At 54.8% G+C, this 21,575-nt stretch overlaps 1 protein-coding gene across 7 annotated transcripts in view; it reads right to left on the reverse strand.

Moving 5' to 3' along the window:
- Positions 1-595: 595 nt before the first annotated feature.
- The window catches only part of Pbx1 (PBX homeobox 1), a 236,971-nt gene continuing 215,991 nt past the window's right edge, over positions 596-21,575 (reverse strand). For all 7 annotated transcript variants that reach the window (XM_047519784.1, XM_047519787.1, XM_047519786.1 and 4 more), the window contains one exon: positions 596-3,907. In XM_047519784.1, the coding sequence (XP_047375740.1) occupies positions 3,815-3,907 (93 nt within the window). In that variant the 3' untranslated portion in view covers positions 596-3,814. The remainder of the gene's footprint in view (positions 3,908-21,575) is intronic.

A 21,575-nucleotide genomic window follows, 5' to 3' on the forward strand; every position in this document is an offset into this window, starting at 1 on the left:
AAACTCAGGACTCAGGATCAGCAGCCTGCTTCCTGTCCTGCTCTCTGTGGCCTGCGGTGCCCATCACACGGCACCTCTGTGGGCCGTCGGGGAGAGCCGTCCCCTCCAGCCGGAAGGGCCTCACGGAGCGGAGTTCATCACAGGGAGAGCAAGCGCCCAGGCGAGGCACTCAGGACAACCAAGGCAAAAACCTCTTCCTACAGCGTAACAAGATCCCTGGACGGATTCTGTGGGCGTCCAAGGAGCCAAAGGAGCGGCTCTTCTCAGGGGCTCTGCAAGCACAGGTTAGCAAGGACACGCTGGCCTGGGCTCTGCCTTCTGAACTCGGCCGCATTCTGAAGCACAGAGCAGGGCAGCTACTGACCACACCGCCTTTTCACATCACCTTGTGGACATGTCGAGGAAACAAAAACAGCAAGATCATAACCTTGAAAATTAAAAAGCCCCCACCCCAAATGAACAAACCAAAAATAGCACAAAAAAAAATTTTTTTTTTTTTTTTTTGGCATTTTTAAGAGTGGGAATAAAGAAAAGAAAGGAATTTATTTCTGGGTCTCAAAGTTAATAAACATAATGACGTGTTAGGTTGTACCTATTAAGTTCACTATTCCAACCTTTTTTTTTTTAGTTTACAAAATGAGTTACTGTCACTTTTAAACATTGTGAAACAAGAGATGGGCGTGCACAACGACACTTTCCTAGCATCCTGGGACTAACGCACAAATGCAAGAAAGTAAAGGAAAGGGGGAAATGGTGAACGCAGGTAGCTCGGTGTTCAAAAACAAATGCAGGAACGACGCGCTCGTCACAGAAGGGGGGGACGTCCCCACCCTGATTCGTGCTGTGAGGGTCATTTGTAAAATTCTTATTATAAACACTATTAAATTCAGACCGCTTTTTGGTTTTTTTCTTTATCTGAATATACAAGAACATTCATCATCAAATGTTCATCATCAATACTACAAAGAACGAGACAGTCGCAAGAAACAAAGGGAAATGTCGATAAAGCTGAAAGAATCGTTGAGTTTTTTTTTTTTGTTTTTTTAAGTTTTTTTTAAATTTGAGTTTCTGTAGTTTCATCTTTTTTGGTATCGAAGTCAGGTTGTTCTGGGCAGAAAAATAAAGAGCAGAGGAAAGTGGGGAAAAGAGGGTGAGGGAAAAGGCCACCAGCTGTAAGAACCGCCACCGTCACACAGAGACCAGCAGGGAGCAGGGCGGCCTGGGGACCGGGTGTTGGCCGGGGCAGTGGGGCAGGACAGGAGGAGCCCTGCCGGGCGCCAGGGAGGGCGGGCCCGCCTCCCCAAGGAACGGCAGGGCTCCTGGGGACCGGGAGTCCGTGGGACTGGCCTGGCACGCATTCCCAGGGAGCGGGGGTCCAGGCCGCTCTCCACCCCACCCTCTGTGGCTGGGGACCCCTCATGCTTGGTGGGAGACCTCCTGGCCACCGTGCTAAATGACGGTGGGCTTGAAGGGGACCCCAGGAGGGCGTGGGATGTGAGGAGGCCTGGGGAAGGGCTGGGTGGGAAGACTGCGAGGGGAGTCGCCAGAGCGACCCCTGCGGGAGAGGACCCCAGGCCTCTGCCCCAACACTGGCACCAACCTAGGTGGCAGTCGCCTGATCTGCGTGTGGAGCGTTCTCCTTCCCAGGAACCCTCCGTCTCCTCTGCGCTGTGCTCCGAGTCAAGGGGGTCCTTCCCTGCCCCTGTGGGAGTGACTTCCACCTATCCCTACCCTGGGACGCAGCTGCCACCGTCCTCGGCACCGAGTAGGCCCGAAAGGCCCTGTTCATCAGCCCTTCCTGGCCACAGCATGGGGTAGCAGAGGCGGTCTTTCTCCTGCCCTTAATCCTCCAGGCAAAACTGCGTCTGGCCAAGGTCTGTTCTGCATTTCCTTCAGCTCCACTGCCCTCGAGCCTCCTGGGCAGCATCCCAACTTTGCAGAGCACAGAGGACTTTCTACGAGTACTGGAGTGCCATGCAGAGTCCCCCCAAACTCGTGGGCTGGCCATCCTCACCTCGGGTCTTGACCTCTCCTAGGAGTTGCCCAAGTAGAGATGGGAGTGGGACAAGCCTCCCAAGGCCACAACTGGATTCAAGTACAAGCTAACAGACCAGACCCTTGTCTTCTAATTTGGAAGCTTTTCCCTCCCCTAGGAAGCCAAAAACAAAGAGCACAAGAGACAGGCCAAAACCCTAAGACCAACTCTTCTCTCTGTCACCACGGTGGTGACACAGGGGCCGGATGGGCCGGAAGTTAGGAAAAGCAAGCCCCTTACTGTCCTGACGCAGCAGGAGCCATCTTGCCCGGGGCGCCGCCTCCCTGGCTTCACGGTGGGACAGAAACACAATCGACCTCCATTTGTCACAGGCCACCTGAGGCCAGCGGGCAGGGTCAGCCGTGAAGGACGCAAGCTGGGGACATTTGAGAATAGCTCTGTGGCACCTGCTATTTTCTCTCAGACATTTCTAGGGAGGAGAAACCAGCAGGATGATTTCCATGAAGATGCTACCGTGCCTTCCCCTGGCTCTCGTCTCTTCAGATCAGGCCAGCAGAGAGCTCAGCTGCAGCGTGTTCTCAAACCACTCTCCTCCAGGGCAGGAGGTCGGGACCACAACAGGTGTGGTCCAGCCGGACCGTGACTACACTGCACCCGAGGTGGAAACCACACAGCGGCCACCTCCATCTGGGACTTTCCGAGCAGGCCGCGGCTCCTGAGAGCTGGTGGTGGTGGGGAGGCTTCCACGGGACACCGGCCTTCATCAGTGAGGTCTTGCCACGCCCTGGAGCAGCTGCTGGTCCTAGAGCTCACTGCTGGCCTGCCAGTGACCTTCAGAGCTGCCCGTGCCCTCTCCTGGCTTGCAGGGCAGAGCGCGTGGTTGTGAGCGCGGGCATTCGCACAGGGCGTCTTGGGAAGCGCAGGTGAGCCTGCACCTGTTGGCGTGTGCGGTGTGTGCCCAGTGTGAAGGGAGAGTCCCGGGCTGCAGGACTGAACCTTCTCCCCCTGACTGGCGCATTCACTGCCTGCCCACACCAGGCCCTGTCTGTGGTGGTTCTGAACGTGGCTTGCTAAGCCTTCAATGGTCTTAAAGACTGTCTCTCTGGAACCAAGGTGTTGTGGGAGGGGGGCGAAGCCTGCGGATCCTCCCTGGCTGCTTCCACCCCTCCCTGCCCTGACTTCCACCTGGGAATCAACCTGGAGGCCCTGAGCTCCAGGAGGCCCGTCCCACAGTCCCCAGCGAACACCCAGAACTGGGAGAGCAGGACAGCGCTTCCCTGGGGACTGTGCCCAGGAGGCGGGGCGGAGGTGGGAGGAAGGAGCAGGGCAGGTGGCTTTTCCTGCTGAGAGGTAGTGAGAGCGACAGAGGAATAGGAGGACTGGCGGCCAGCACAGGGAGCAGGGTCAGAGGGCATTCGCTCCCCAAACCAGAGCGTGAAGACAGACAAACACTTTATTATTTTCTTTGTGATTTGCTTCCTTTCAAATTCCTCTAATTGTTGAAGATACCGGTCAGTGGTGTACTAGAGGGCAGGGACCCGGGAGCCCAGGACAGAGGGAAGGGGCCAGGGAGATGACCGAAGCCAGGCCAGCAGCTGGAGGCAGGGAGGGGCGCGTCTACCCAGAAACGAAGGGAGGAGAGTATAAAGAAGTGTCCAGATTGGCTGAGACAGCATCCCAAAGAAGACAGGAGAGGAGACTCTTATTGTGTTTGCTGATTGCTTCGACCCCGTCTGACCGCGCCAGCGTTGGGAGAGAAACCTCCCTCCTGCCCCTGCCCCAGTGGGGCCCAGGGTCAGCCGGTGCGATGGCGGGAGATCAGTTGGAGGTGTCGGAGTGAACGCTGCCAGGGCCTTCTGTGGGGGAGGTCACTGATGAGGGGGTAGTAGCATCCTGCCAACCTCCATTAGCCTGGAAGGAGAGAGGGAGAGAGGTCAGTCCTCCGCAAGCCAGGGGCTGTTGGCCAGACCGAGAAACGAGGAGAGCCCGACAGGAAGGCCCAGCACACGGATGCGCGCGCGCAGGGCAGCTGCTTCTGAGGGAGGTCGTGTCCCCCACCCTGAGGCAAGTCGGCTCCTCCCGGGCCCTGAGATCCAATGCTACGCCTCCCACTTGTGCGATACGCTTGACCTTCTCAGACACTCGGTGACGGGGTCTCAGCACCAGAGGAGCACCAGGGGTCCTGCTGGTCGAGAGGCCTGAGTGGTGGGTTCTGACCAGGCAGCAAATAGCTGCTAGCAGCAGGAAGTACCTTCACCTCTGGGGCCTTGGTCTCCCCTTCGGAAAAATAGGAAGGTTGGCCCCATGGTTCCGGAAGTCCTTCTAGCCCCGGCTTCCCTCAAGCTCCCGGGGTCCAGGCCCCTGTCCTGTGTCCAGTTCTGCACTAGAAGCTCTGCAGTAGACACTGGTTCATGTCCTCAAGGTGGGACCCTCATTCTGGGCAGGACCTAAGGAATGGTGAGCCCGGCAAGAGCCGAGGCCCCACATGGGCGGACCCCAGCTCGCTGGCGCGTCGGGAACTGCTGCACCCTGTGGGGACGCAGACCCTGAGACTGGCCTTGGTAACGAGAGGGCAACGCAGGGACCACGACGGGCAGAAGAGGGTGGCGAGGGCACAGGGCGCATGTGCAGGAAATCTGCCACGCGGGCAGTCAGGGCCCCCAGGCCTCTGGAGGTCCTTCCTCTGAGGCTAGATCCAGGGCAGCCGGATGTGGGACTGTTGTGCAGGGTTCACTGAGTGACCCACCCTTTCAAAAGCATCCCAGAACTGAAGGAGTTGAAGAACGGCCATGGCGGTCGGGTCCTGGGTCAGTCCACAGCGGTGGTGATTCAGAGCACTGAGGCCCCCACAGGGCCCTCCCCAGTCACCCTGCCCGGGACGCGTACCTCCGCTCGGCAGTACGAACGTCCAGTGGAACAGGGTCAGCGCTCCTGGTGAGATACTTCTACCGCTCTCCGCCTTCCCTTGATTCTTTGAAGCACTCGAGCGCAGGGCAGGTGTCGCCATTGCCATTGGAGGACCATGCTTCCACTCCTGCTGGGCCGGCAGCATGGAGCGCCCAGCCCCGAGCAGGGGCTAACACACGGCAGCCCTGAGGAGCGGAGCAGGCTCCCCGCCCCAGGGCAGAGGCCTGAGGCTCCGGCCTGTGAACCTGCCCTTCCTCTCTGCCCTTTCCATCTGCCTGGCTTCAGTGTCCATTAACTCACCTGAACCTGCTCCAATTTCCCAGGAAAGCCAGGCTTGCTACCTGAAGCAACCCCTCCCGTCGCTCTGGCAGGAGGGTAGGTTTTGTCAACTCCTAACCCAAGAGCAGCCCTGGGTGCTGCCAAAGGGCCCTCGCTCACCCTGGACGGCGCCAGAACTTGGCTTGTCAGTGGTGTGTCCATGAGCAACGTCCCGGCTCCCACCGCCCCTCCCAACGCAGCCAACCAGCTCTACCCCGTTCTGCAGGAGGACACCTGGCCGTGTCCGCGAGGGGAGGTGAGGCAGAGCACAGTGGGGAACAGCAGAGGTTCCACCCTCTGGGCGCCCAGACGCCTACAGAACCCAGGACAGAAGGAGGCCCCTCCCACTGCGGGTTTGCCCCGGGCCGTCGGTGCCGCGGCCTCCTTCCAACCCTGGACAGCCACGTCCACCTGCAGGTTAGCTCAACTGAGAGCAGCCACGCTTCTCCCAGAGAAAGTCTCTCATGTCCTTCATCTTTTTCTTGAAAAGTAAAATACCTGTATCTTGTGATATTTGCAAAATAAAAAAAACTTACAAACAAAATCTTCAACACCCCTAACTCTACAGCTCAGAGGTGATCGATAATCACCGTCAGCAATCTGGTATCTGTCGATCCTGATGATCTGCTTAAATGTGCGTGTCTACCAGAGACCTGTTTAGGACAGACAGACGGCAGGCGTGTCTGGGGTGGGGACGGTCCTGGCCGAGCACCGAGGATTCTAGGGAAACTGACCCCCTTTCTCCAGGTGGTGTCGTGAAGCAAAGCGCCGGTAAGGAGGGAAGTCCAGTGTCTGAGCACCCGGTCAGCCAGGCAGGTAGGGAAGCCACGGGTACCTGGCACAAAGGCGTTTGTTGCCCTGGTCACACATCGCCACGGCCACGCTACGCAGCCCTGCTGTAATCCTTGAGGAGACAGGAGGGGCTCGAAGGAGGCCTGCGACGGAGGGCAGCCGAGGAGTACCACGGGCCAGGAGGTGGCCGGGCTCTCTGGACCCACCAGGACCTGCCAGACTTCTGTTAGCAACATCCCAGGTTAGAAGAGGGCACAACTGGAACCTTCTCTTAGAAGTTCTGTTTCCTCAGACCAGAGCACAAAGTGCCAGAGGACAAGGGGACTCGCAGGGGTGGACACAGGGCGAGTCCTGCCACATCAGAGTGAGCCATTAGGTGAGGACAAGGGGACTCACAGGGGTGGACACAGGGCGAGTCCTGCCACATCAGAACCAGCCTTTAGGTGAGGACACAGGGGACTCACAGGGGTGGACACAGGGCGAGCTCCTCCTCACATCAGAACAGCCTTTAGGTGAGGACACAGGGGACTCGCAGGGGTGGACACAGGGCGAGTCCTGCCACATCAGAACCAGCCTTTAGGTGAGGACACAGGGGACTCACAGGGGTGGACACAGGGCGAGTCCTGCCACATCAGAACAGCCTTTAGGTGAGGACACAGGGGACTCACAGGGGTGGACACAGGGTGAGTCCTGCCACATCAGAACAGCCTTTAGGTGAGGACACAGGGGACTCACAGGGGTGGACACAGGGCGAGTCCTGCCACATCAGAACCAGCCTTTAGGTCCCTCCAGTCCACCCAGTGAAGACGGGGAAATCATCCTGCTGTAAACAGACGTCCCGCACAGGCTCTAGCTGTCCCTCCCTCCTCTTCCGCACACAGGCACACATGCACGGCCGCCTCAGACGCAGGACCACCAGGTGGGTGCCCCGAGAATTTCCTTGTTAGCAGGGGTCCCTTATTCCAGCAGACCCCATGGCCTGAGCAAATTGGGACAGCTGGGTTGGGAGGGTCTCCCTACCCTAGAACATCCCACTCTCGCCCCCCACCCTTTGCCAAATTCCAGCCGAGGTAGCCTCTGGGGTTCGCGTTAGAGCAGGTGAGCTCTCTGTGGAAGGAGCAGGCCTCGAGCTGAGAACAGGAGCTGTCCTCCTGGAGGTGACGCAACCAGTGCCCGCCCCTGCTGCCTTGCTGCGCAAACCTCCACGTCAGCACCAGAACTAACCGGCTCAGCGGCTTCCCCTGAATCGCTCTGGCGGCTTCGCCCACATCATTCACTGTTCACCATAAGTAAGGCCTTTGCATGGTCCTGGTCAATCTGGGGAGCAGTTCCCTCCTGCGGCCCTGGCTGCTGGGGAACGTGAAGTGAAGGTCTTGCTGATCTACTTCTGGGCTCCGTGAGAGGAGAGGATGTTTCACTAGCAACTGTGGAGCAGCAGGAAATGAGACTTTCCTTTTCATTTTTCTGTGCCCTTGCTCTCTGACACGAGCTGTGCTGTATAATGGACACGCTCTTCAAAACGCTGACATCAGAGAGTCTACATTTGCACCCTGTTCCCAGTGATTCTGTGGCTGGGAAGCAAGACCCCTCTGACTTCATACCACGGACCGAAGGCAGTGCAGCAGGCTCAACCTGGAGCCCGCGTGGGAGAACCAAGAGAACACAGCGTTGGGACAGAACGCGGCAGCTTCCCAGGTTAGAAGGGCTTCAAAACCGACGGAAGACATTTTGGAGCGAACGGTTTCAGAACAAAAATACCTGTGAATTGCCCACCCTGATGAACTTGGCACATGATTTGATTTACACAAGTTTTGCAGAAACCCATGTAGCTGAGAAGCAGGAGCGGGAGGAGGCTGGAGCTGACCTCGGGCCAGGGCTGGGCCAGGCAGGTCTCTTCTGAGAAACTGCGAGGCACAGAGCCGGCTGCTCTCTTCTCTGCCACCCTCCTCCGTGGACTTGGGATGCCTGCAGCTGCCTCTCCCTGGCTGCGGTGTGGCCGCTGGGCTGAGGGGCGCCTGCCCAGCTCCGCCTCTTCCTGCTCCTGTGCGCTCAGCTTAGCAGCACGCCTTGGTGCACAGTCTGTCACCTGCAGTGCCAGCCCACACAGGGGTGGCTCTGGGAAACTCTCATTTGCAACTCAGAAATACACCCAGGTGCCGCGAACCTGCTGATGTCAGCACTGGGGGGAGCGGGATGTGCATCCTGGCCAGAGGCCATTGAGAGAGAGGGGAGCCGTCACGCACAGGCTGAGAGGTGCCGCCGCCCCGGGCCCCCATCGCCCAGGAGCTGGGGCGGTCGCGGAGAAGAGCCACGGCACAGGACCTCCCTTCTCCCTCCTCCAGCACACACACTCATACGCGCAGAGCCAAGGCACCCAGAGACCACAGCTCACAGGACGGAGGTCACGCCCCAGAGCCGGTTTCCTGATATGCTGAATACTTCCCTGAGGTTGAATGGCAGGCACTTACCAAGAGGCGAACAGAGGTTCCCGGGAAGTCCCCTGAGGGTCATCCTCTGATTCACATTTCCGTGGAAATTTTACAGCAATGAGCAGATCTATGTCCAGTTGTCTCTCCTCTGGTCTTATCTCTAGCTGCCACTACCGGGATCTTTCAGAAATGTAACTGTGCCTATGTTGCCTCCAGCTGTGGACCTCCGGTGCCTCCCATCGGCCTCAGGACGAGGTTCGGTGTCCTTGTCTTGTGCACTCTCCAGGCAATGTCCCCACTTAGTACTCCAACCATACCAGGCGTAGGGATCCCTGCAGCCAGCAGCCCTGCTTCCTGTCCTGGAGTCCAGGGCTCTCACATCCAGTCACACCCGCTGACACGGGCTGCGTCTGAGAGGGTCTGAGCATCCCGGCAACCCTATCTGACCCCTGCCTGGGCCTCCTTCCCCGTCAGGCCCCCATTCTCTCTGGGTCCCTGATCGCATCCTGGGCTGCCATATCCCAGGATTGTCTCACTACCAGACCCGGAGGGCAGGGCTGTGAAATTTGTCTTTGATTCTCACTGCCTGCCCACAGCATTGGTTTCCATAAATGCTCTTTCTTTGAGAGGGGTACAAAGAAAACAGTAAATAAGCACTAGTGGACGACAGCATCGTCTTCCATTGTGGAGGAGAGCCTGTTGTCAGGTCCTGGCTCCACAATTCCTGAGGACCAGGGGTCAACAGCTGTGCGCAAGCTGAAGACACTCCAAGGCAAAGCAGAAGCAGGGCCAGGTCGTGGTGAGTTTGGCTGCCAGACCCTGAACTTTCTTCTTAGGAATGTGCCATGGGGGAGACCTGGCACTGCATAGCTTATTCCAGACAGGTGACTGCTTAACGTTTGCACGGCTCTGTTTTCAGGGAAGACGTTGAGAGAGACGGTGGGTCCTGGCTGTTATCGCGCCACAGCTTCATGAACCAGCCCAACCAAACCACCATCCACAAGGACGTGAGGACCAAGAAGACGCCCACACTGAATCTGAAAGGTGCTAAGCCGCCACCTCCGGCTAGTGGGAGCTTCAGGTGCCTGGGAAGACCTGGTTCCCAAGGGGCCAGAGGAGACTGCCTCTCTACCTTTGCTTTCCATGGCTGAGACCCACAAGCAGATTCAGCTCCTGCCTTAGGATCTGGGCAGGAAGTTGGCACATAAAGTATAGGTCACCCTGTAAATTTGAATTTTAGCTAAACAAGTCATGTTTTTAGAAGAAGCATGTCACATGCAACATTTTCCCCTGGGAATGGCATGCACTCTGAGAAGGCTCCCTCCGGGCCTTGTTTGGGACCAGGGGCAGCTCAGACTCAGCTCTGTGGCTTGTCCTGCTTGGACCTTTCGCCTCAGTGACTTCACACAGGAGCCTGTTTGAAGCTGAGACCACCCCCAGCAGCCCGTGCCTGCTTCTCCTCAGGTCCTGCAGTTTATTGTAGGTCCTTTGAGGCCAGGACCGGGCTTCTGCTCCGGAGCCCAGTGACGGCCACCTGGCACATACTTCCCAGCAGTCAGTCCTCTGCCTGCAGCCTCCCTTGCGTGGCTCTGTTCCTGCTTCCTCGAGTGCTGGTGTGCCACCTCCCACTAGGACAGACCTGGTGGCTTCGAGGGTCATGCTCCTCTCTGGTCCCTATCACAGTCTCCTGAGCCCCATGCTGTTGCTGGGCAGGCCCTCACCATTCAGGTAGATTGGCAGCACAACCAGCCACTCCTGGTGGAGAACAGATGCCCTTGCTGCAAAGACTTGGAGCTTACAACGCTGCAGAGAAATGATCTACCTCCCTTGGATGAAGCGAGGCCCTCCTACTTTACCGGGGCAGGGGGGTTCCTCACCCCTGAGGGTCCACCTCCTACTCCGCGGGAGCAGGTGGGCTCCTCTGCCCCTGAGGGTCCACCTCCTACTCCGCGGGGGCAGGTGGGTTCCTCTGCCCCTGAGGGTCCACTTCCTACTCCACGGGAGCAGGTGGGTTCCTCACCCCTGAGGGTCCACCTCCTACTCCACGGGGGCAGGTGGGCTCCTTGCCCCTGACTGTCCACCCCTTCTGGCCTTTGGGCATGTGCCACCTTCCAAGGACCCTCTGGCGTCCCCACTTCTCACAGACCTCTTCAAAGGCACCACCACCTGCCTCTGCAGGCTGGTACCCTGGCTTCCCCGCCCTGCACTGTGACTTTGGCCTCTAGGCGTCTGTTTGTCCTTGTTCATCTCACATGAGCACCAGGGCTTGTCCACTGGTCATTATGTGTTTAGTTCTGTGCACACGTGCTCAGTGCTGACTTCATGCCATACATAGGGCACAGGGTGGTAGGTGAAATTTTAAAAAATCTGGTTTCTGCTATCAGGGAGTTGACTGTTTTATGGAAAACAGACTTTGGCTAAATCATGACAAGAACCATGTGGCTCGAGATGCAGGAGGGAAGGCAGATGAGGGTCTCCTGGGGCTCTGGGGGCACCAGCCTGTAGGCCAGGAAGGGCAGCATGTGGGCGCATGAGGCCAGAGCAGTGAGCTGGCTGAAGGCAGGAGGTCCCAGATATGTCCAGGTCCAGTGGCCACATGGAGCCCCAGGGAGAGGATAGGCAGCCCAGAGCAGCCACCAGAAGGCCTGAGGGCGTCCAGCATGGTGTCTGCTCCGTTAGGCCTGCCTGTGAGCTGGTGAACGCAGTGGAAGCTCGAAGCCTCCCTGGGTGTCCTGCTTCTGGGAGCCCAGGCCCTGGCCACTGAGCCCAGCACAGCTGCACGGCCATGAGGGACCTGCAGTCCTCTTGCTCTGGACTGCAGATATACAATGGTACCTGAGTCTAGTGTGGACCCATTCCTGCCTCTCAGGAGGGAAACTAGAACTCAGAAACTGGGATTTGCCAAACTTGGTCTCCCACAGACTCAGGAAGACTCGGCTGTGCCCCTCCCCGGCTCCCCAGGATTTGCTGGGATACACTTCTGGGTGCAGGCAGATTGCTGCCCTGTTCCTGCTACAGCACAAAGAGGACAGTAGCACATACTGTTTCCACACCCCACAGACATATGGGATCCTCAGAGCAGGAGGTTAAAACCTAAAGTGTATTTTAATTTAACTTTTCAAAGGTCATCCTGATCTCCTGGTCAAATAAAAAAATAAATGAATAAATAAACATAAGTTCAGCTTGATTCAGCTAAACAGAGGCATCTTGCTGCAGAGAATTTCATTTATATCTGAATAAACATTCTCCATTCTCAGAACCGCACACACACACACACACACACACACACACTTAGACCACCAACAGTGCTCAAATTATGCATGATTTTTGCATACTTCCTGAGATTCACATGAGGTTCCCGTATGCTCAGAAAGCACACGGAGCACCTAGGACATGCTCCCATGAGCTCATGCACACACACACACGCACACGCGTACTGCTCACGCTGGAAAAAGCGAGGATGCAAGACAAGATGACTGTGCTCACTCACAGAGCCAAGTCCAGCTCGCTCAAACAGAGGGTATGTTTTAAATCTCTCAGTATAAATTACCCAGTTGGCTGATCCTTTTCAGAACTGAATTATCCATCTTGTTTTTATAACCTTCGATTCTGCTTTGGCTTTGTTGACAAGTATTATCCGTTAGGCGTACACACAGCCCGTGCACACCCGCACGCCCAGATCTCACGCAGCCTCCTGCTGTGAATCTCGAGGCCGTTTTCCGTCTCACAGAAGCTGAACCTCTCACACTTTCCTGACCGTCCGAGAGACAGCAATTACCCCGGATTATCAGAACAACAATGACAAGCCGCGTAAAGAGACACCGAGCCAGCTCCACACCCCCAAGACTGGCATATTCAAGTACACTCGGGACATTAATAGCAATTTACATGCCATCACTAAGACAAAGCCACAAAGGCTCCGTTGGCAGCCTCTTATTTTGAAGCCTATTATTTGTGGGAGTTACAGGCTATAATCACAACAGAAACTTTCAAAACCCTTATCTTCCGTGACGCACCAAATCTATTTCAGAGCCGTAATTGCTATGTCACTGGAGAGTTTGCTGCTTAATGCACTCAAATGCCATTTAGTGTTTGCAGGGTCATTACAGCTAACAGAGAGTGGGGGAGGGCCAGAGGGAAATGGGGTGCAGAGGGCTGGGGTATGAGCGAGAACGGGCGCTGGCCTCCACTGAGCCTCCTTTGCTACTCAGGGCAGGATGCTGTCGTTCACAACGTCCTGTTTCCTGAAGGAATGAGAGCAAGAGATTGAAAATAACCTGTGCTCTCCAGAATTCCAAAGCCACCACTGACCACCCTAGGGAGTGCCAGTGGAGGCTAGGGGTGCCCTCTCTTATTCTGAGATTTCCATCCACGGCCAAGGAGGTTTGGTTTTTTAAATGTAAGTATTTGTTCCTTTTCAACAGCTCCAGTGATTTCTGCAGTGGAGCTCAGGGGCTCCGGGGTCTGATGTGGCTTTGGCTACTGCAGATGGGCTGCTCAGGAAGGAGACAGGCCACTCTAGAGGATGGGAGACGTCAGTTCAGCAACCCGGAAGACGCACGCACAGACGGTGGGAGGAGACGCGGGGACTGAGCGCATCTGAAGCCAGAGGAAACTTCTCACCTCTGGAAGGGTGTTTCCTTGAGCAGGCCTTGCGGAGGTCGTGGGAAGCTCTTTAAATGTATGTTGATTTTATTTCTTCATCCATCACGAGGGAAGGATGTGCTTATTTGGCTTAGGGTGATACTAGGCATAGGGTAAAACTTCAACCAGGCTTTAACCAACCAACATGTCTCTAGGGTCTTTTAGGTAATTTTTAGGATCTATTTTGCAAAGCTGAGTTTTTAATAGACCAAAAATAAAGGAAATGTCAAGTTAATTCTGACAGCAGGGCTTTTTTTTTTTTCCTCTTAAAGGTCAGCACTAGTATCACTAACAATCCAGCTTTTTCTCTCAAAAACATTGCATGGAAACGGGGTGATCCTGGACTCTGCTTTGAGTTCTCTCCCTTCAGAAAAGAACCTCTGTTTTCCCAATGTCGATCAGGTGCAGCGCTCTGGAAGACGTCCTATCTCAAGAAAAGACACAAAAAGCCAGGCACACGGCGAAAACATCCCAGCTCGCTAGACTCAAAGAGGCACAGGGAGAATAAGATGACTCGCAAGGGACAGAGGCGCTGTCATTGAGGGGGAGGGAAGCGGGAGCTGCTGTGGGTTGCCAGGGACCCGGACCCAGAACAAGACTCACAGTGCATCCACAGAGCCTCAGACTTGTGCACATCCAGGGACCCAGAGACCCTAGGCACTTCCAGAACAAGACTCACAGTGCGTCCGCAGAGCCTCAGACTTGTGCACATCCAGGGACCCAGAGACCCTAGGCACTTCCAGAACAAGACTCACAGTGCATCCACAGAGCCTCAGACTTGTGCACATCCAGGGACCCAGAGACTCTAGGCACTTCCAGAACAAGACTCACAGTGCTGATGCAGAGCCTCAGACTTGTGCACATCCAGGGACCCGGACCCACGCGGGTCCAGAACAAGACTCACAGTGCGTCCGCAGAGCCTCAGACTTGTGCACATCCAGGGACCCAGACCCAGTGCGTCCAGAACAAGACTCACAGTGCATCCGCAGAGCCTCAGACTCACGCACATCCTTCAATCTACTGTTTCATTTCTGAAAATCAGTCCAAAGAAATTTCAGAAAGTATGCACAGAATTTTATGTGTGGAGTTTACCACAGTACATTAAACAACAGAAAACTGGTGGACTTGCCTTATGATAGGTTCCAGTGCAGCTATTCCAAGTTATTTTTAAAATAATGCTCAATAATAGAGAAAATATTCATAATGTGTTTTTAGTAAAATTAGTGGGTTACAAAATGGTATGTAACTTTCCACACCCACACGAAAGCCACACTTACACAGAAAATGCTAGGAGGGTATAGAACAGAAAGTGGTGATTTTCCTCTAATTTTCCTGCATTCTCCACATTTTCTATGTTAAATATTAACTTGTAATCAGGATGATAGTAAATGTAAGATTTAGAGAAAGTGCATGAAAGGAAGTCAACATCTCTTGGGCCTTTGGTTGTGCACCAAGTGCCAGAGCTCCGTGGAGGAGGGAGGCCAGGTCTCCCGTGGCCGTGGCACACAGGGTCTAGGGCAGGAAGGCTGAGGGAACTGGGGCCGTCCTCCACGGGGGAAGTAGCAAGTGAGCCTGGAGCTCTTCCAAACAGCAGCTATCTTGGAAACCTGTCAGCCTGCCATTTCCTTCCCCACGAACACCAGGCCCCTGGACAGCCAGACATAGAGCTCAGCCCAGAGGAGCTGTGAGCTGCTGCGGAACGTGTGCTAGGCCTCTGCCTGCAAGCCCAGAACCATTACTGGTCAATAACAGATCACAGAAAACACCTGCTGCACAGGAGCGGAGGCAGCTTGCAGGCCCCACCGCGGGTCGTTCCCTGGTGAAAAGAAAAATATCCCTAAAGAGCAACAAGGACGACTGTCCGTCCACAGAGGTCCAGCTGGGCCATGGCAGGGTGCACCCACCACTACCTACTCTGCCCAGGTCCTGAGTCAAGGCGTGGGACACACAGCTAAGAGCCCTCTTTTCAGACACCCATGCACACCCCAGTCAGGCCGGAAGCACGGAAGGACCACCCAGGACCCCAGTCCTCAGAGCACTGCAGAGCACATCTGGGAGAAGCCAGGATGCCCTGGAGAAGGCAGACCTGCCAGCAGGGTGGGGCCGCACAGTGAGCAGCCTCACCCCAGGCCTGGGTTCCATAGCCTGAGCTTTGACCACCAGGAGTAGGGAGGGCCAGTTGCCAGGACAAGAGAGGAGGAGAAGGACACCCACAGCACCAGGCGCTTCAGGGACCCGTGGTCAAGGAGAGCACAGAGGTTCCCGGCCAGGTACCCGGGTTCTTTCAACAGATCTGCGCCCCGGTTTTCTCACCCGACCCGCAGCTTCGGAGCTGCTGTTCTGGTGTCTGGCCCCCAGCGCTGCACCACGTTTGCTCACACTTTGAAAATGTCCGGGTTGTCTGAAGAGGCTGGAACAGGGACACTGCACGGGGAGTGCAGAGCGCACAGGAGGCCAGTGATGTTCGCCGTGAACACCGTGACTGTGCGTCACTCAGCCTGCTCCTTCTCCGTCCTCGCGCGTCTGAACTCGCCTTTCATTTGCTGTTTCATAGGACTCCCTTACTCTACTGGACTCAATCTGCCCTTTTAACCCCCGCGACGCTGGGCAGCTGATGTTATCTACTTCACCACCACCCACTTCCTTAGATCTCAGTGGTCCTCTCTGCACTTGCCCAATGCTGCCTCCGCCGGTTTTCCTCACTGCACGGGCCACGTGGCACCTGCTGCCGGTTTTATCTTTCCATTGCTCTTGATTCTTTATTTCTACTTGTTTTTCTTAGCACCTTGTTCTCTTCAAGTTTTTAATTCTCATCATTCACTCTTTCTATTCATTGTTTCTAGTTTTGTTCACATCGTGATGTCTTTGTGCTCCATCACATTTTTAACTTATTAGCAATGACACGTGTCACATGTTACATCGAGGACAGAGAGGCTTGACCAAAGCCCTGGCTTGCCCAGGCCAGGGTGGCTCCTCCTTGCCCTCTCCATGGTCCAGGGGAGACCATCACTTCCATAGCTGTTCATTCTAAAACCGTTACTTAGTGTGTATAGCCTCTCAGATTCACAGGCAAACTATTCCTCTTTCTTCCATTTCACTCCCTCTGATAAAAAGAGATCTACCTCTACTGATTCCTGGGCCTGTCTTGCCTTCCATTCTAGGGACCCAGAGAACCATCCAGAAGAGGGCTTGCCCCGAAGCCTGCCCCCGCACATCCCGGGGTCACTGGCGGAGGTGGCTCCTGAGCTGTGGCACTCTGGAGGTGCTCAGCACAGTGCCAAGGAAGGACTGTTTCACAATTCTGCAGACTGGATTTTAGTGATAGGGCCGCCCGTGGGCAGCCCTGAGTGCGAGCCCAGCAGAGCCGCACGGCGCAGCTGCTGCGGATCCACTTCCCTTCACCCGCTCTGAGACTACACTGCAGGCACCACGGCACGTTCCTACTCTGCAGGGTGCCAGGTCCCCAGCTTCCTGGGGACCAGGGGCGCAAAGCCCCCTGAGGGAGGGAAGAGGCACTGCAGTTTGCCTGGCCTGAGTTCCGACTCAGTTACTTCCCAGCTACTTGATTTTAGGTGACCACTCAGCCTTTCCAAGGCTCAGGCTGTCACCATAAAATGGGGCTGGCATCGTTACGAAGACAGACCTACTCTCAACCTGGATATGGGAGGGGGCTCGAATGTGTCCCGAATTCGAGGCACGCAGTTGTGCTCTGGATCCTCTCCCCTCTAGAAAAGGCACAGAGCCCCCAGGACTTCCCCTGGTCTCCCCAGAAGCACTGGGCCTGAAGCGTCCTGTCCAGCTTTGTCCCCTTAAGTGTTTTTAGAGTGAGCGTTGCTCAGCGGGGGTGGGCTTCCCGGCGCCCATGAGAGGTCACCTTCCTAAGGAGGCCTGAGCACAATGTGGGAGGCGCTGGCCCGGAGGGAACGTCTGCCTGGGTGAGGAAGGCAAGGGCGCGTGAATGGGCCGTAGCCAAAGGACTCTAGAGGAGCATGGGACAGGTGGCACAGGCGGAGGGGAGAGGCGCCACTCCCCCAGGGAAGCCCTGGGACTTCACTTCCCATGCAGGAGGCCTCCTGTTGCCCAGCTCAAAGGCTGTGGAAGGGGAGATGAGTCCCTTCCAAAGTAAGCACAGCAGATCAGGGCAGTGCTCGAGGGCAGGCTTCTCAAACCTGGGAGAAGGCCGGGCAGTTCTGAGGGTCACTGTGTGCGTGTGTGCACACAAAAAGGGAAATAAGCCAATCCCCAAAACCAAAGGCCGAATGTCTTCCCTGATACGTGGATGACAATACGTAATGGGGAGTGGAGCTGGAGGTGAGAGAAGAATGGAGGAACTTCAGCTTATGTAGGACACGAGAGGGAGGAGTGGGCAGGGCTATGAAAGATGGTGGACTGAGACAGACATCCTTACCCTATGTACACATATGATTACAGGAATGGTGTGAATCTACATCGTGCACAACCATAGAAACCAAGAGATGTACCCCATTTGTGTACAATGAATCAAAATGCAGTCTGTAAAAATAAAAAAAGTGCAGAGCATCATGCTTAAACACAGCGCACTGTATTATCAAAGCTCCAAGGTGTGTCCTTGTGATATGCACATTTAGTTGTGTAAAATTTTGCCTCAGAAGTGAGAAAAAACTATGAATAAATATTAAACTCTAGTTAATGATACATGGCAAAAGAATTATTTGAGGGAAAACGTCTGCAATTTACTTTGAAATGCAAAGCAAAAGAAGAAAAAAAGCAAGAAACCCAAGACAGACGAATGTACAAAGGCCAGAAGAGGCAGCTGTGTATGAGAAGCCCAGAGTTGGATGCTAGTGATAAAATCTAGGTGGTAAGCATGATGGATTCACTGTAAAATCCCTTCAACGTTTTATATGCTTGAAAAATTTTTAAATATAATTTTTGAAATTAAAAAAAGATAGCATCCTTAATACAAAGAAAACAACATTAATTCCTTCTCTTAGGTTAGCCCTAGGCAGCATTTAAAGACTGCATGCCCCAGAGCAGAGCTCCTCGACCTGAATGTGCTTATAAGTTACCAAGGGGCTTGGTGAACTGTGGAATCTGATTTAATAGGCCTGAGTGGACCAGAGAGGCCACCGTGCTTCTGAGCGTCCAGGTGCAGGGCACACTGCCAATGGACCAGTCCGGCAGAGAGGAGGGACAGCAAGGTGGAGGCTACTGGCAGGGGCCTGGGTCCCCTGGAGACACGGAACAGAGACTGGCCCTTGGACAGGCCCCAGGGACTAGGCTTGAAGAAAGGGTTCGGGGTGAGCCCTTTCCTACTGGGGCATGAAAAGTCATGGTTAGGTGAGTCGGAAGTGCAGGTAGAAGCCGCGTTGAGCATAGGTGGTCCTGCCTTTGTATTTTAAATCTCCCTCCACATCATCCCATTGCTTAAAGTACATTCCCATGCTAATCTAAGTTTTTGCTGTGTATAAGGTTGATTTTTAATGAAGAGTTCTGTCTGTTTTGGGAACAACTAATTTAACCAGGAAACATCTCTTCTGGTCTCACAGCACAGTGCCTGGAATTGGTTGTCCCCTATGGCAACCACAAGCCGTAAGTGGCTGCTTAATTAATTAAAAGTGGATAAAGCTGAAAATGATTTTCCTTGGTCACACTAGCCAAATTCCAACTGCTCAAGAGCCACGTGTTGGAAATGGCTGACTTACTGGGCAGCACTGAAAAGAACCATTAACCTACAGAAAGTCATGTTGACCAGCACGGGTCTAGAAGGATGGAAGAGTCTCTGTAGAGTCACTTGCAAGATCTAGAAAAGAATGGCAACGTCGATCATGCGTGCAAGCAGTCCATTATCAGTTGAAAGGGATATAGTATATATAGGAAGATAGTTATATATATACCCATGTACACACACACACATCTACACTAGCGCCTCAGCTAATGACCATGTCCACACCCTTTTAAGATAACACATGTGTGGACTATACTGGGTGGTATAGTTCTCTTCCAGAGAAGCAATGAGCTGGGTGACTTCAGCCTTCTTAGCGTCCCGTGAAGACGGTGTGTAAGAACCATGTTCTATTCACGCTTGTCTTTTTGGTGTGGGTTATTAGAAGGTTTTCAATAAACGCTTGTTGAATAAAGCATTAATTCATTTATTTGCCCATTCTGTCAAACAGATCTAAATATTTAATATTTACAGATGTGCAAACATATCTCCCCAGACTCAAATAGAGTCAAAGATTAAGTAGAGATTTTTAAAAGTCACCCCCTTTCACAACGGCAATGAGCCTTTCTTGGACAGAATTCTGTCACTCTCTGAAAACAAGCTTGTCGAAGAGTGTGGGACTCCCTTCCGAGAGCAGGCTGGGCCTGCGGGCAGGACGGCCCTGGAACTCGCCCGTGCTTCCCGTGTAACACTCTCCTCCTTTAATTTGCTTATGGTTTTCTGACGTCTCAGGAGCTGTAACTATTCCAGGAGCAACCACCAAACCAGACTGCCCACTGGAGGCTGCACCTTCTCCAGGAGCAGAAGGCAGGACGGAACAGCACTGGGTCCCGGCCGGCGCGGAGCGCGGGCGCAGGGCAGCCATCTCGCCACAGCATCGTTTTCCCTCCGAGCGCTTGGAGTGTCCCCCTCGTGCATTTTCTTCAGAACGGAAAGCGATCATTGTTTATAAATAGAACATGGCAGTGGAAGAAGCCTTAGATGAAACCCAGCTCAGGAGTCCCTTTTAGAGTTTAGGGAAAGGCTTGTCCATCCTCACACGGTCACATGGAACACACGGGTGAACAGGCAATGTGTGGACACCTGGCTAGGTAGGAGAGCAGCAGAATCCACTGTGGGAAACTGTGGAGGTCAGGAGCCTCCAGAAAGGAGGCTGGCTGTTGCCTCTTCGAGCCCCAGACACTTCTGGCTGGCTGGGGTGGTGCCTTTCTCAAAGGTTACTGTTTGGTTTGGAATTCCACTGTTCTGCTACGTAATTCGACTTCAAATTCCTGCTGGACTACAGAGTTGGTAGGCTCCCCTGTCCTAACCTTCCGAGCAGAGGGAAGTGTGGAGCGAGACTCGTAGGGAAACCTGTCCACAGCAGCAGCAGAGGCTTCTTGGTGTCAGCCTGGAGCTGGATGTACCAGGAGCTGGCCTGGGCCCCCAGGTCGCCAGCGCCTGCGCTCACTGGACACCAGGGGGAACGAGTGACTAGTGACCTGCTGTATCTTTCCTGCACCTCAAGGGCTTCACGAGGCAGCTGGGGTGAACTGAAGGACCGCACTTGGAGCCACGAGGTCAGGGTCTTCTTGCTGCTTCTGTCGCGGTGGGCAGAGGCGGGCTCTTCTGGTCTCAGATGCAGGGACCGGTGCTTCCACTCTTCTGGACGCTCTTCTGACATAGGAAGCAAAGGTCCTGCCAGGAGAAGCCAGGCTGCAAGCTCATCGCTGCTCTGCCCTCGACCCTTCAGAGTCTAGTCCACTCAGCTGCCCGCAGGGCTGTTCCTCCCCAGCCTGCGGCTCTTCCCTGGTGGCTGGTCATGGACCCAGGAGGCACCCAGAGGCAATGCACGGGGGAGCACCTCTGGGTGGCTCTTGATTCTTTCACAAGGCTAATTCAGTTTGGTGAAATGGAAGAATCCAAGCTCTGTTCCCACAGTGGGTTCTTAAGGATGCGCACGCGGACTTTAAACACCGCCTCTCTCGCCCCTGCAGCTCTCCTGAGGCAACGCCTGCTTGATGCACGCTGCAGGTGGCAGGAGCGCTCTCAACACACCTAAAAGGATGCACCTGGTTGAGGCTGCCAGGTACCCGGGCTGTGCCCACGTGCACTCCCTGAACCAGTGGTGTTTGAGTCCTAATGGTTTACACACTATTTATTGCCTCAGTAAGTGTTCTTTTCTTCCCTTCACCTAATGTGGGAAAAAAGAAGAACAAGACAAAACCATCTATAGTATGGTTTGCAAAGATAAAAGCGTGGAGCCTCTTCTCCCACTACCGTAATCACACAGAGTGAAACTAGCGAGTCCTCCTGTCGTAACTCACGCTGATGGCGAGCCTTGCCTTACAGAGATGACACCTGCATTTCCATTCTCTCCAAAACTCTTGAACAGCCAGATCTCTGGTGCCTCTGCACTCAAGACTGGCTGCAGCGAACTCACTGCCTCAGCCCACGGTTCAGAACCACCTTGCCCTAGAGGACAGTGCCTCTGCCCCTCACTGAGTGTCCAGACAAGCTCCTGGGGTGCGGGCTCTGGCTGCATCCTCCTAGATCTTCAAGACAGTTTGAGGGGAGGCTGGCGGGCTGGAGAGTCCTTCAGTAACCCCCGAAGGCGTCTGCACAGCCCACGAGGATGGAATCAAGAGGACGGCTCTCTGGTATGTTTAACAGATGAAGCAGCCCCGGTTGAAAGACCACAGGACGGTCCAGGCTTCCTCATCCCCAGTCGCTTCCACCTTCTCCCCGGTGGTCCTCGGAGGCTCCTGGCTAGGAGGGAGACCTGGGGGCCACAGGAGCAAGGGCG

This window comes from Sciurus carolinensis, chromosome 12 (genome assembly GCF_902686445.1).
Source record: "Sciurus carolinensis chromosome 12, mSciCar1.2, whole genome shotgun sequence".
NCBI lineage: Eukaryota > Metazoa > Chordata > Mammalia > Rodentia > Sciuridae > Sciurus > Sciurus carolinensis.